The sequence below is a fragment of the Mustela nivalis genome, assembly GCF_964662115.1.
Source record: "Mustela nivalis genome assembly, chromosome: 9".
Lineage (NCBI taxonomy): Eukaryota > Metazoa > Chordata > Mammalia > Carnivora > Mustelidae > Mustela > Mustela nivalis.
Window position 1 is genome coordinate 75,615,633 of NC_139028.1, and position 13,770 is coordinate 75,629,402.

The 13,770-nt window shown below is 38.7% G+C and overlaps 1 protein-coding gene and 1 long non-coding RNA gene across 2 annotated transcripts; one reads left to right on the forward strand and one right to left on the reverse strand.

The window, feature by feature from the left end:
* Positions 1-1,942: 1,942 nt before the first annotated feature.
* Positions 1,943-13,576, reverse strand: PSMA1 (proteasome 20S subunit alpha 1). The gene is made up of 10 exons (XM_082683208.1): positions 13,371-13,576; positions 11,853-11,897; positions 11,196-11,297; positions 10,975-11,078; positions 9,486-9,574; positions 8,810-8,880; positions 8,352-8,481; positions 7,088-7,167; positions 3,659-3,769; positions 1,943-2,309 (listed from the first exon to the last, which is right to left on the reverse strand). The coding sequence occupies exons 1-10, from the start codon at positions 13,371-13,373 to the stop codon at positions 2,253-2,255; spliced, it is 792 nt and encodes a 263-aa protein (XP_082539334.1). The 5' UTR covers positions 13,374-13,576; the 3' UTR covers positions 1,943-2,252.
* Positions 12,173-13,461, forward strand: LOC309840771. Its single transcript, XR_014298782.1, has 2 exons — positions 12,173-12,664; positions 13,047-13,461. It is a non-coding gene; the product is annotated as an uncharacterized lncRNA (long non-coding RNA).
* Positions 13,577-13,770: the final 194 nt, after the last annotated feature.

Genomic DNA, 13,770 nt, shown 5'->3' on the forward strand with positions numbered 1-13,770 from the left:
AGGTCATGATCTGTGGGTCTTAGGCTCAAACTCTACATCAGGCCCCATGCTCTGTGGGGCTCTGCTTTTTGCTCTCCCTCTATGGTCCTGTGTTCATACCCTCTGTTTCAAATAAATGAAATCTTTACAAAAATAAAAATAAAAAGATTACTAAAACTGGCTCTGAGGGATGACTTTTTTTCCCCCAGCTGAGTGCCAGTCAAGTAATTTGTTTGCATTTAGGGAACAGATACAAAATGTTACACATTATCTTTAAACAACAGAATCACCCAACAAGACAAGAGGCTCATACAATGCTAGGCACAGAGGAAGAGAGACTTGCCTGAGGCTTTAAAGAGATTATGAAATTTCCCACTTATGTTCCCTCCTCCAGACAAGAAGAGCCATTGAGTGTGAAGGCGGGTGGGACCCCTCCCTTCCATTCACTTTGTGTGTGTTAGTTGCACATGCTCAAACCAACTTCTATGGTAGGTAAAATGGCCACATGGTCTTTATGGCCTCATCCCAAGATCCAATGCCTGTTCCTGGGTCTACTTCCAGAATAAAGACCCAACACCTCACACATTCCTGTGTTTAGTCAGGTCTTTCTCTCAACAAGATTGCCAGAGTTTGTCTTAGCACTTTACCTTCAAGAAGTGAGAGAGATTTAAATCTACTAACACTTTTAAACTTTTGGGCAATCTGTAGGGCACTTGGCTGGCTCCATCAGTGGAGCATGTGACTCTTGGTCTTGGGCTTATAGGTTCAAGCCCTTCATTGGGTGTAGAGATTACTTAAAATATTATTTTTTAAATATTTTATTTGAGAGAGAGAGAGAGAGCACAAGCAGGGGGAGTGGCAGGCAGACAGGGAGAAGGAGAAGCAGGCTATAGCTCAACAGGAAGCATCATGTGGGGCTTGATCCCAGGATGTTGGGACCACAACCTGAGCCAAAGGCAGACACTTAACCAACAGAGCCACGCAGGTGCCCCCAAAATAAAATCTTTAAATAAAAATAAATTTTGGGCAATTTAGAAAAAAAATAAACTAACATTTTATGAATTTTAGAGTGTATAAGGTATTTTCACATAAAGTTTCCCATTTTACCTTTAAAATAATTCTCCAAACAGCAACTAATTAGTAGAATTAGATCTAAAATCCAAGTTCCCTAACTACAAATGAACTGTTCTTCTCTAGAACGATAGGAATCTCAGGAAATAAAAAACTCCGCAAGGTTCCTAAGCAGCAAAATTTTGGAGTGTTTGGAGTAAATCAGATTTCCTCGAATTTCATTTTACATGGCCTAAGATAAAAATTGTATTGCAGTATCTGGATACACCACTCACAAAAATAATGGAAGGCAGTCTAAAGATTACGCCAGAGTGGGGCTGGACATGATAAGAGGAAATGATGGTTTGGAATTAAAACCCCTTTTGTCATTTTTGCAAAAGTTCCCTACACTGAGACCAGTGTTATCACTACTGCCATCTGCTGGTTGTAATGAAAAACCATTCATGGTTTCTCAGGTTTTAGTAAGAATCTCGAGTTGGGGTGTGTGGGTGGCTCAGTGGGTTAAAGCCTGTCTTCAGCTGGGGTCTTGATCTCGGGGTCCTGGGATCGAGCCCCACATCTTGCTTTCTGCTCAGCGGGGAGCCTCCTTCCTCCTCTCTCTCTGCTTGCCTCTCTGCCTACTTGTGATGTCTCTGTCAAATATATAAATAAAATCTTAAAAAAAAATCTCCAGGGTTGAACCCTGCAATTTGTATTCTGAACCAAATCTCCATGGATTCTCATGTAGCCAGTCCATACCTAGGGGATTGGTATAAGGCTGTGATAGATAAGAGGTACTATTTTTCCCCATCACTAAACCTAAGGCAAATTAATTTGGCAAACATGGCAGACGACCAGTTGTAATCTCATTACTATTTATAGTTGAAGCTACTTAAAAAACAAAAACCCAATACACAGGCAGGTGAAACAATTTTATTTCACAGTTGTCTTTAAAAACACAAAGACACTATGTTCTTCATATAAAAACATTAGTACAGATAACTATACTTACTAGAAAATGATTATATAGACCCTCTCAAAGAAAAATCATACCATTATATGGTTTCAGACAAGTTGCTTAGGAAAAACACATCTGGACTGATTCCTAAAACATACCATAAGACCACCCTGCATCTTTTGGTTCAAAGTATAGATTACTGTCATCAGTACATGTTCCTGAATTCTTACAGATTTGATAATACACACATAGACTGGCTTGTAACTTAATGTTCCATTGGTTCATCAGCCTTTTCTGCAGGTTCATCAGCAGGTTGAGCAGGCTGTAGGGGAAGAAAAAAGAAAACAGGTTAAAAAGAAAAAAATCACTTGACCAATATATACTTCTTATCACAAATATTATAAAAAATATGCAAGAAAAAGGGGTTAGGAGATATTCTGGATACTCAATTTTAGTTAACTAAAATATTTTAGTTAACTGCCCTGTTAAAGTTTCTGAACAAACGTTTTTTGTTTTTAAGCAGGCATCATTTTATAGGTCTGAAAACCAAAGCATCATTGAACAATTCCAGCATTTTATCATACTTTGTCTTGTTCAGGAACAAAGGCCTCCTTTTTATTATCACTTCTAGCCTTAGAATATAATCAGTACATTTTTGACATTCTCATCTTCTTCAGCACTAATAACACAGAGAAAACATGATCGAACAAATCAGCTGTGTGTAACTCACAGCATTCTTCCCAACAGCACTGGTTCTTACCAACAACAGTTTAAATAATGCAAATCCTACTCCTCCAAATAGTACCAACAATATCCTCTCCAAGTTGAAAAAAAAATTCACAATGCAGAAAATATTTCTCTCTAGGACACTTTATTTTCAATTACACAGCCATCAGATAAGTATCTATAAATAGCAACTCTGTATTCTAAATACCCAACAAAAAAGACCAGTATTTAATCTAAGATTTCCCAACACTTCCTGATCCTTTTCTCAGTATTTGTGAAGGGTCAATTCAGTTTCCAAAGGGACCCCAATAAACTTTCTCTCAGTCCCCACTCCTATAGACTCGTGGCTGGCTTTATGATTTCCTTTAACCAACAGAATAAGTAAAACTGATGCTGTGCCCCTCCCAGGCCTAGCCTTTAAGAATGTCTAGCACCTTCCGTTTTTGAGCTTTTGAACTTTTGCAAGCCCTGAGCTGTTACCCTGCTAAAGAGACCCTGGTGAAGAGAGGCTCTGAGACTACACGGACAGTGGTCCAGTCATCTTAGCAGAGGTCCCAACCTTCTAGCTGTCCCTCTAGGATATACCTAGAGAGTATGAATAATGAAGACTGTGAATAAAGCCACCTTGGATGTTCCAGTCCCACTGCTTCAACTGACTATAAGAGACCCTAAATGAGACCAGCAAAAGAATGACTTAGCCACAGTCCACAAAGAGATTTGCGAAAAACACCAACAGAGAGCCAAATCATCAACCCTCGTTGCTTATAGAGATTACCGCCCCCTCAGTACTTTACATTATTCAGTTCCAAGTTTTCCTACTGCCATTTGAACTGCGAGCCTATCTCAATAATTAAAGCCAAAAATGGTGTCTTTCCTCCACAACTGTGGTAGGAACAGCAGTTTATGACAGAACTAAACCTTCTGGTATTATGATTAGTTATATACCTGTGCCTTTCTCTGCGGTCTTTCTTCAAGACCTTCCAGGAATGGAGATACATCATCATCATCATAAATCGTGAACTCCAAGTCTTTACCAACAATTCCAATGGAGACATTCTGGGGGCAGGAGGAGGGAAAGATAAAAATTGAAAATCAGGAGAATTCATATTGAAAAATGCTTTTGATTAAATGTTGAGTAAAAAAAACAAAATAAAAGTTTATATAGCACTTAATAAAACTAAAAAGTACTTAAGTGTAGAGAAAAAAGGAAGATGAAAACTAGTAGATCCCTGTTTAACTTGCAAATTTAATATTCACTTTTGATAATCATGAGGAATGCCAAAGGTCTGGCCTCCTAGGAATTTGTAACGAGGCTCATAATGGAAATGTGCTGCAGACCAGTGTTACCAGACCAAGCAACTTGTCTGGGAAGTAAGCCTAACTTCAAAGAAATAATCGGGTTTGTTTCCTATGTGAATTAAGACATGGTGATTCTTAATAAGGAAAGAGAATAAGTTTTAGGTTCTAAAATGTTGACTTTGGTGGGGTCTTGAACTATTTTCTACATGTTAAAATTCAAGAGCAATTCTTAAAATGCTCAGTGAATGCCAACCAGTGTAAAAAGGCCTTCTATAAGATTAAAATTTTAGTGAAAAATTGAGGCATGATATATAGGCCTTCTCTCAATGATTTCACTATCATTCTCCATGAGTCAGTAAACATATGAAATGAGAAAGCCAGATACCTGAGCAAAGTTTTCCAAATTGCAAATGTCAACAAGTAACTGTAAACCCCGATTTTAAAAGATAGTTGTCTTGGAGTGATGGCATTATGGGTACTTTACTCATTTTTGGGGGGAGTGGGGTGGGCAGGGATAGAGAGAATCTTAAGCAGGTTCCACACTCAGCATGGAGCCTAATGCAGGTTCGATCTTATCATGACCTGAACCAAAATCAAGAGTCAGATCCTTAAGCAACTGAGCTACCCAGGTGCCCCTATGGTAAACAAATAAAAATAATTTAATGTACATTCCTGATTTTTAAAAAATTACTTTTAGGATAGGAAAAATTATTTTTAAAAGATTACACAGGCTATAAATTTTTCACATACATATACAATAATAACTATCCAATCACGATAATAAGACAGATTTACAAAATGCTGACTGATCTCCCTTTCATGATCATTAACCACAAGGAGGCCTATAGTGGTTCCTGCATTGTACTATACGGGTCCCTAGATCATCCAATCTCCTCTCTCCTGGACATCTTTCTAAGATTTTCCATTCTCCTTGCTCCTCATTTCACTGAGAAAACAGAAGCATAGTAACTACTGTTTCCTGTATCTACGACCCTAGATTCTCTCCCTTCCTGTTAGTGTGAATGAATCAATATCCTAAGGTCTACCTTTCCACCTGTATACTGTTTAAGGACATTGGTCCACCAGTTTTTCTCCTATTTCTCCAACATAAATGTTTCTCTTTACACTGGATTATTCTTATAATCATGCACCAGACATGCTGTAATTTCTCCCATTTTAAAAAACCAAAACAACGAAAAACTCTCACTACATTCTCTTCCAACCACCACCCCATTTCTCTGAACCTGCAAGAGAATGAAAGCCACTTCCAATTCCTCTTCTCCCATTCTGTCCCGATTCCATTCCTTTCAGTTTTGGGCTTACTGTTTCAATAAAATTGTCTAGTCAAGTCCCCATCATTATTAATCTAATGGTTAATTCTCATTCCCTATCTTCCTTGATGTATTAGCAATTTTTCATTCCCTCTTCATCGAAATAGTTTCTTCATTTGTTTTCAAGAATGCTTTCCTCCAACCTTCTTTGTCATCTTTCTCAGTCTCTTTTTGTTGATACTCACGTTCCAATCTCTAAAGGTGCGATAGGCACTCTAGAGGGCCCCTTGTCCAGGCCTCAAACCTCTTGAGAAACTATTTGATTCCTTCAGTGGTTTCATCCAATTCATTCTCTAAATGTCATTTCTACATAAAGACTCCAAACTTTCTAAGTCTAGCTAGATCATTTTCCACCAAACTCCAGGGCATACACATCTGATAGCTGCTTAGTATTATCATCTTTTTTTTTAAAGTAAGCTTTATGCCCAACATGGGGCTTGAACTCATAAACCCAAGATCAAGAGCTGTATAGTCTACTGACTGAGCCAACCTGGTGCCCCAGTATCTGCTTATTCTCTATCAGCAATGGACAGTAGGCATTAACAAGTTTTAAGTCCTAAGCTAACTGCCTGATCTTTCTCCACAACTCCTACCCCAAGACTTGTTCCTTCCACTGTCTTATAATCAGCTCAGTAAATCATAAATCTCTCCTTCCTCTAATCAATCCCAAAATCTTGAAAACAACTTTTTTTGTTGTTTTTACACCCTCACAACCAATTCACTAGCAAATGTTTTTAGCTCTAATTTTAAAGCATACCCAAAACTGAACCCCTTATCCTGATCTCCAACTTCAAGGCTCTTTTACACCACAATTCCTCTGTATTCTATATCAACGTAACAGTTTCAAAACTATTTTCACCCATGTTGCCCACTACAATCTATTTTCAGAATGGCATCCAGAATAACTCTTTTGAAACCTAAATCAAATCATGGTATTCTTCTGTTCAAACTTAATAATCTATTCAGTAAAATCCAAAGTACCTACAATGGTTTATACACAATCTGGGCTCCATTATTGCACTTTAGTCATTCTCTTCCTCTTGATCTCCAACACTCCTGGCCTTCTTGCCTCAAAGACTAGAAATATTCTGGACTCAAAGCCCTTATACTTGTATTCCCTGGAATGATCTTGCTCTAGACATCTGAATAACTCACTAACTCACCTCCTTTAGATATCTTCCTCAAATTTCACGTTCTCAGTGAAGCCATCTTTAACCAACCTATTTTAAATGTCCCTCACCACACCTTCTTCCCATATCCAGATGGTCCTTCTTTCTCCTCTTAACCTATTTTTTCTGTAGTATTTATCATTTTCTAATGTATTATATAATTTACTTATACATATATTGTCTACCTCCCCGACCTGAATGTATGCTCCAAGAAAGCCAAGATGTTTGCTGCGTTTATTATATTCTCAATGTCTACTGCCTACACATGATAGGTGCTCAATATATATATTTGTTAACTGAGTTAATAATACAAAGATATTCCCACCTGCTGAAGAAACTGAAGGACATTCCACCTAAGACTTACTGGTTTTATTGCTTTATTCCAAAAAGAAATGTTTGAAAATCATTTCATAATCAGATCATTTAGTGAATAGCTTAAAGAAAAAGAATGAACCAACCAAGGGAACCAACTCCCAAATTAAAGAACTGTTAAGCATATACTCCTCTATTATATTTATGAAATCAATGACTGACCTATAATGTTGAAATCTTGAATTGAAGAACATGTTATCTACCTTTGTAGTTAGGTCCTGTTCTGCCGGAAGCGTCTCTCGTAAGGCACGCAGACCATGTTTCACCAGTTCATTTAAATTGCCTATATAATAAATTAACAATTATTTCTTAATTTCACCTTCCTGCTAGGCTACTTTTATTTGTCAGGTCTATTATGGTTTCAGTCACATACTAAATATATCACAATAATAACAGCCAAAATTATAATGTTTAGCCATATAATCTTCTAATAATAATAAATAACATCACCATTATTTTATGTATTAAGAAAATACATGATTTTTATTCCTAAATTTGGCCTTTTTTATTCTAAATCAAATGGGAATCCTGATTCAGAAATGCTACAGCACAAAGTTTTGTAGAATGTATTCTATGGAAGGTGTTTGCTCTTTATAAACAAAGTCTCCAACTCTTTCTATGCGGCCAGTATTAACCTGATACCAAACTAGAAAAAAATATCACAAAAAACTAAAACTACAGATCAATAATCCTTACAGATACAGACACACAAAAAAAAACCTCAACAAAATATCCACAAAATGAATCCAGCAACATTTATGTTTATATAAACATTTATATATATATGTATATATATATATATAGTTTATATTATAAATCATGAGCAAGAAGGATTTATCCTAGGAATGCAAAGCTGGTTTAACATTCAAAAGTCAAATAATGCAATATACCATGATAGAACGAAGGGGAAACAACCACATGGTCACCTCAAGAGATGTCCAAAAAGGATGTGTTAAGGTCTAAGACCCTTGCATAAGCAAAGCACTTGAAAAGCTTGTCCTATGACCACATCTTACATCAACATTTTACTTTTCTTTCCCATAGTTACATTAATTTTTTACTTGTTTATGGACTATTTAATACAGAAATATCTGTGTGGCTAAAAATAAGAGAATCACAGAAAACTAAAAGCTGATAAAAGAACTTAAAACTGGTAAACAGTACACTGGTCCTCAACTCTGGTTGGGACACACTTCAGACCAACAGAACCAAGACTCTTCAAAGTTGAGGACATTTGTATTTTCCTATTTGTATTTTGACAAAGTTCTATTATGATGGAAACTACTGTGATGGCTACATGGGGTAATAACCAGTATGTATGAGAAAAATAATGAACACTCCATGGGCATATTTGAAAACAAAGTAAAACAAAAACTCCTTCTGTAAGGCTGATAGTTTTCTTCATTTAGGATACTATTTATTCACTATATAAAGACTAGAGGGGACCCCCGCAAAAAAATCACTCACACTCCATAAATCCAGACATATGTCTCTCCAAGTAAGTACGAGCTGATTGAGAACGGGCTCCAATGGACATAGCTCTACAGTCAAAATAGTTGGCAGACGGACAGGTTTGGAAAATGTGAGGGCCCATATCCTACAAATAGAAAAGAAATACATATACATACACACACTGTATAATTTCTAGTCAGTTTTCTTTTGTTTTTGTTTTTGCCTTTTTTAAAGATTTTTTTTATTTATTTGACAGAGAGAGAGAGAGACAACACAAGTAGGCAGAGGAGCAGGCAGAGAGATGGGGAAGTAGGCTCCCAGCTGACCAGAGAGCCTGATGTGAGCCTTGATCCTAGGACCCCACGATCATGACCCAAGCCAAAGGCAGAGGCTTAACCCAATAAGCCACACAGGAACCCTCTAGTCAGTTTTTTTTTTTAAATCATAAAAATATAATAATTCTATTAACTTACATCATAACCAGCAATCAGCAGTCCAACACCATATGGTCTCCGGCCATATCGCTGGGTTGGTATCTGGGTCTCTTAAACTAGTTAAAGAAACTGTTCTAACAAGTAATAAAGTATTAAATTTATTCTCAAATTAAACACTATTAACAAAGAGCTCTGTTTTTGTTGCTCTTCTTTTAAAGTTGCTGCACAATCCACCACAGCAAGAAGAAATACAAGAGAAATATTTCTTTGGCCTAGTATTACAAAAATGTTAGAACTATCCACCCAACCCAAGAATGAGTGCTAGCAAAATGGTCTCTTCACATAGAGTACCTCATCTGTTTTGGATATAAGGGATCATGAATTTTGAAGGACATCTAGAACCACCAATAAAAAACTTTAAATCTTCTCTAAAAATGAGACTTGACTGATTTTCCTCAAATTGAGCTTATCTATGGCTAGAAAAGGGCTGACAAAAAAGCAACCCAAATCCTTATTTAGAATACATTTTTCCATGACAAAATGCCCCACAATTCCTTCAAAATTTTAAACATTTTGTTGTTGAAAAGTAACTAACCTTAAAGTTTTCAAAATTTTACCTATGCTATGTATTATATTCCCAATAATTAACATAACACTTAAGTATCAAAACTCTATTTAAAGTTCACATTCATAAATGCTAACAAAAAAAGGATACTGCTTCCAATTAGAGATACAAGACGAGAAACAGGAAGAGGTCTGTCAAATACAAATCTGGAATCCAAACACTCCTGGCGCATAAAATTACTAAAAAGGAAACAAGGAAAATTAGTTATTTCACATCAGAGTTATTTCAGTCTAAATAAAGTAGTTTGATTTTTTTGTTTTGTTTTGTTTTCTTCACATGGATTACATCCATGTAAGGGAATGAGAAAGGCCACAAGGATGTGTATTTATACCAAACTCTTGGGACACATGAGGTTTAAAAAAAAAAAAAGGATTAAAATACTCCTTAGTCTAGATAAACTTGGTCTCTGAGCACTTTAGAGAACAGAGAAGGCTGAGCAAGAGAAAAAGAGCAATAAATTACCCAAAAGGTACTGCGTTACATGCTTTACATGTTGGGCTCTTAAACAAAAACCTTGAAAAAGTAAATACTAAAAGAACTGATGATTTAAGTAACTAGCCTCATCTCAAATACTAAGGGGTAAAAGAAAGAATGAAACTCAATCTGTGTGCCTTCAAAGCCCCAGCTCTTCATTTTTAGAATGCCTCTCAACTAGATATAATCTGTTTCCTCTGGACTCACAGAAATCTACCTGTTACTCTCCACTTTCTACCTTGTATTATGGATATACTACTAGATTTTAAGTTCCTAGAAAAGATGCTTATATGACTCATCCTTGTGTACCCTGCAGTATCCAGTATTGAGCTTTGCAAGAAATATATGTCTAATAAATACTGGCATATTAAAGAAAGCAAGAGTAGTTCCCCCAACCCTCAGAAATCAGACCAAAGTGTCAAGGTCTTCTTCGTCATAACATTGTCTCAAACAATATATCCTGAGTTAACAAGTATCACATTATTTGGTGACTTCTCAAAAGCTTTAATGTTTTTTTTTTTTCAGATTTTTTTAATTTATTTTTTTGACAGAGATCACAAGTAGGCAGAGAGTGAGAGAGAAGCAGGCTCCCCGCCAAGCAGAGAGCCTGATGTAGGGCTCGATCCCAGGATCCCAAGATCATGATCTGAGCCGAAGGCAGAGGCTTAACCCACTGAGCCACCCAGGTGCCCTACAAAAGCTTTAATCTTAACATGGTTGGGGCGCCTGGGTGGCTCAGTGGGTTAACCCACTGCCTTTGGCTCAGGTCATGATCTCAGGGTCCTGTGATCGAGTTCCACATCGGGCTCTTTGCTCAGCAGGGAGCCTGCTTTCCTCTCTCTCTCTCTCTGCCTGCCTCTCTACCTACTTGTGATCTCTCTCTGTCAAATAAATAAATAAAATCTTAAAAAAAAAAAAATCTTAACATGGTTAAATCTAGTAGTTTCTACTAGAGGGATCAAGAAACAGAGCATTCAGCAACTGAGCCCAAATCCACTAAGGTATCACAATCTGAATTTAGAATCTCTACCAGACAACTTCCTAAAATGTCTTAACTGGACGAATCAAAAGGGGTATTTCTTTTGTTTTACATAATCATACTCACCATAACAGTCTAGCATCAGCAGTAAGTCCCGCAATTGAGATACCAATATGGTTGTCAACATGGAGAATTTTTTTCTGATGAGCTGCAAGCTCTGACTGTGCTCTCTAAACAGGGACATTATAAAACACAAAAACATTTATGCTTTATTATTTACACAGTGAAACTTACATTTGTTAGTTCCATTTCCTACATGAGGAAGATTTATTTACTGCCTCACTCACCTTTAGTGCAACCAACACTGCATGGGTTTTCGATTTCAGACCAACCGTGGCTGAACCTTGCTTGACAGCTTCCATTGCATACTCAATTTGATGAATCCTGCCCTAAAGAGAAAACAACAACACATCTTAGAGTCATCTTACAAGACCCTTCATATATTCAAAATTGATCTAGTGTTCTTAAATCTCAGGTGAATATAGTTAAATCTCATATGATTTTTCTTTTCTATTATTTTATAAAGATTTTATTTATTTATTTGAGAGAAAGAGCATGACAGAGAAGGTCAGAGGGAGAAGCAGATTCCCCATGGAGCTCGATCCCTGGATTCTGGGACCACAACTTGAGCCTAAGGCAGTCCCTTAATCAACTGAGCGACCCAGGCGACCCTGATTTTTCATTTAAATTAGGAAAGTTACTTTAATGATAAATCTAGGTTGCAAGAATGTCTGAAATGATTATATTCCCACAGCCTACAAATTTCATGAGTTGTGATTATTTTCTCACAGCCTACAAATTTCATGAGTTTTTCTTTCTTTTTAAAGTAGGCTCCACACCCAATGTGTGTCTCAAATTCACCACCCCAAGATCAAGAGCTGCTAGTGAGCTAGCTAGTTGACCCTCTAAAGCCACTTCACAGACAAAGTACAAAACATTTTTACCTGAGGGCTCCAAACAGTGACATCATTGTCATACTGGTTGCGAAACTAAAAGTAAAAGAAAAAACACCTATTGATTTAAGAACATTACAAATTCAAATTTTTAATAAGCTCTATCATTAAAAAATGTTCTCCCATCTGTTTCCATTCAACATTAACACATGCTGTTATACAACCTCATTGGAAGATTATTCAGTTGCAAAACAAATTCTAAAACTTACCAGGAGCTAAAAGGGACCTAGATGGGACCAACTTTCTATCTGTCATACTCCCTTTGGGTTCAATTACTAAAGTTCAATAGTGTTCAACGTTCGTTCCCTGTTTATGCTCTTTCCTTATCCTGGTCCCTCATTAAAAGAGTTAAAAGCACTTTTCCTCTTTAAACTCGCTCAAATGTCTACCTCTTTAAGTCTTCGTCTTTTCTCCCAAAATTCCAACATACACTCCCATCAATTCTTTATCTGCACGTCCCTTTCTGCTTAATGATTAGGAGGAGAGCAGATTTATCTTTGAACCCTTGCTGCACTCAAAACAGTGCCTTGAACGTATAAACATTCATACTGAATGAATAAACACAAGAATGTTCTCAGGAAGTCTGACGTTGACACAAACAGTTACAGCCATCAGAACCACTACTGCTTTAATAGACACTGAAACGAGCCTACTAGCCAAATACTGGGAGAATAATCGGGACCGGGGGAGAGTGAGAAAGTTGAGTGCTGGAATGGCAGATTATGGCTGGAAGTCCTGAAGCCAGGTGGTAGCCGTGACACCACCACTTCTCCCAGCTTCGGTTTATTCATCCGTAAAACTAGGTGACTGGCCAAAATGAAAAGAACCCTTTCTTTTTAAAAAAAGATTTATTGAGAGAGAGAGAGAGCGCACAACAGCGCGAGGGACGGGGAGGGAGGGAGAGGGAGAGAAGCAGACTCTCTGAGAAGCAGGGAACCCGACATGGGGCTTGACCCCAGGACCCTGGGATCATGACCCGAGACAAAGGCAGACGCTTAACTAACTGAACCACCCAGGTGCCCCAAAAGAACCCTTTCTGATCAAGCGGTAGGGGAGAAAGAAATCAGACGGACCCACAAGTAAAATGGACGCTGTCCTGGAACCCAAACCCAGGGATCAAGTCTGCTCTGGCAATACAGTGAAGCGTCGAAGTCTAGTCCCTGTGTCCCCTTCTCTCCCACACAGGGCACGAGGGGCCACTCTGAGCTGCTTGGAATTACACCACTGAAATAACTGGAGGGGCGAACTCAGCTGGCTGACCGAGGAAACAGTGTCCCAGGCTTGGAAGAAAGCGAAACGAACCCCGGAGAACCGCGGCACCGACTACCCACCGCCCCTCTCCCGGCCAGGCCGGAGATGCTGAATCACTGCCGGAATCCTCCCGTTGGCGGGGGTTCCCCATAGCCCCTAGCCCCGGGCCGCTCTGAGAATGACAGGACGGGGGGCTCGCCATTCCCCCCGCCCGCGGACCTCAGCCCCAAAACTGCCCGCGCTCTGAAACCAACGCACCATGGTTCCGGCGCGGATCTGGCTGCGGCCTCCTGCAGAGGTGCGGAATCCGAAAGGTTGCCGAAACTACCGCTCGACAATCTACAGAGAAGCCTTCGGGATTTTGACGAAGGCGGCGCAGGGCAGGGCAGTCTATCCCAGAGATATCGATAGAACCCGGCGCTTCCCCGCCCTCAAGGCTCACCGCCTCTCCAAAGTGGGCGGGGCTCAGGAAGAAGGAGGAGTTGAGATTGGCGGGAAATCTTGGGTAAGGAGTGCGGGCGGCGGCAGAGAGTTGCGGGGCGGCCGCTACAAAGTCGCCCTTCTTGGATTCTCAGTGGTTTGCAGATTCCCTGTGTTTTTGCAGATTCCCGCCAAGTCCTCACCGGCCCGACCGATACACCTGAAATCGATCGAGACA

What these genes read in the sequence shown, in the direction of transcription:
- PSMA1 (XM_082683208.1), bottom strand. An exon ending in CAGTGTTGGTTGCACTAAAG is followed by an intron (nt 11,079 to 11,195) that starts GTGAGTGAGGCA and finishes GTCCCTGTTTAG; the next exon opens with AGAGCACAGTCAGAGCTTGC. An exon ending in TGCTGATTGCTGGTTATGAT is followed by an intron (nt 8,482 to 8,809) that starts GTAAGTTAATAG and finishes TTCTATTTGTAG; the next exon opens with GATATGGGCCCTCACATTTT.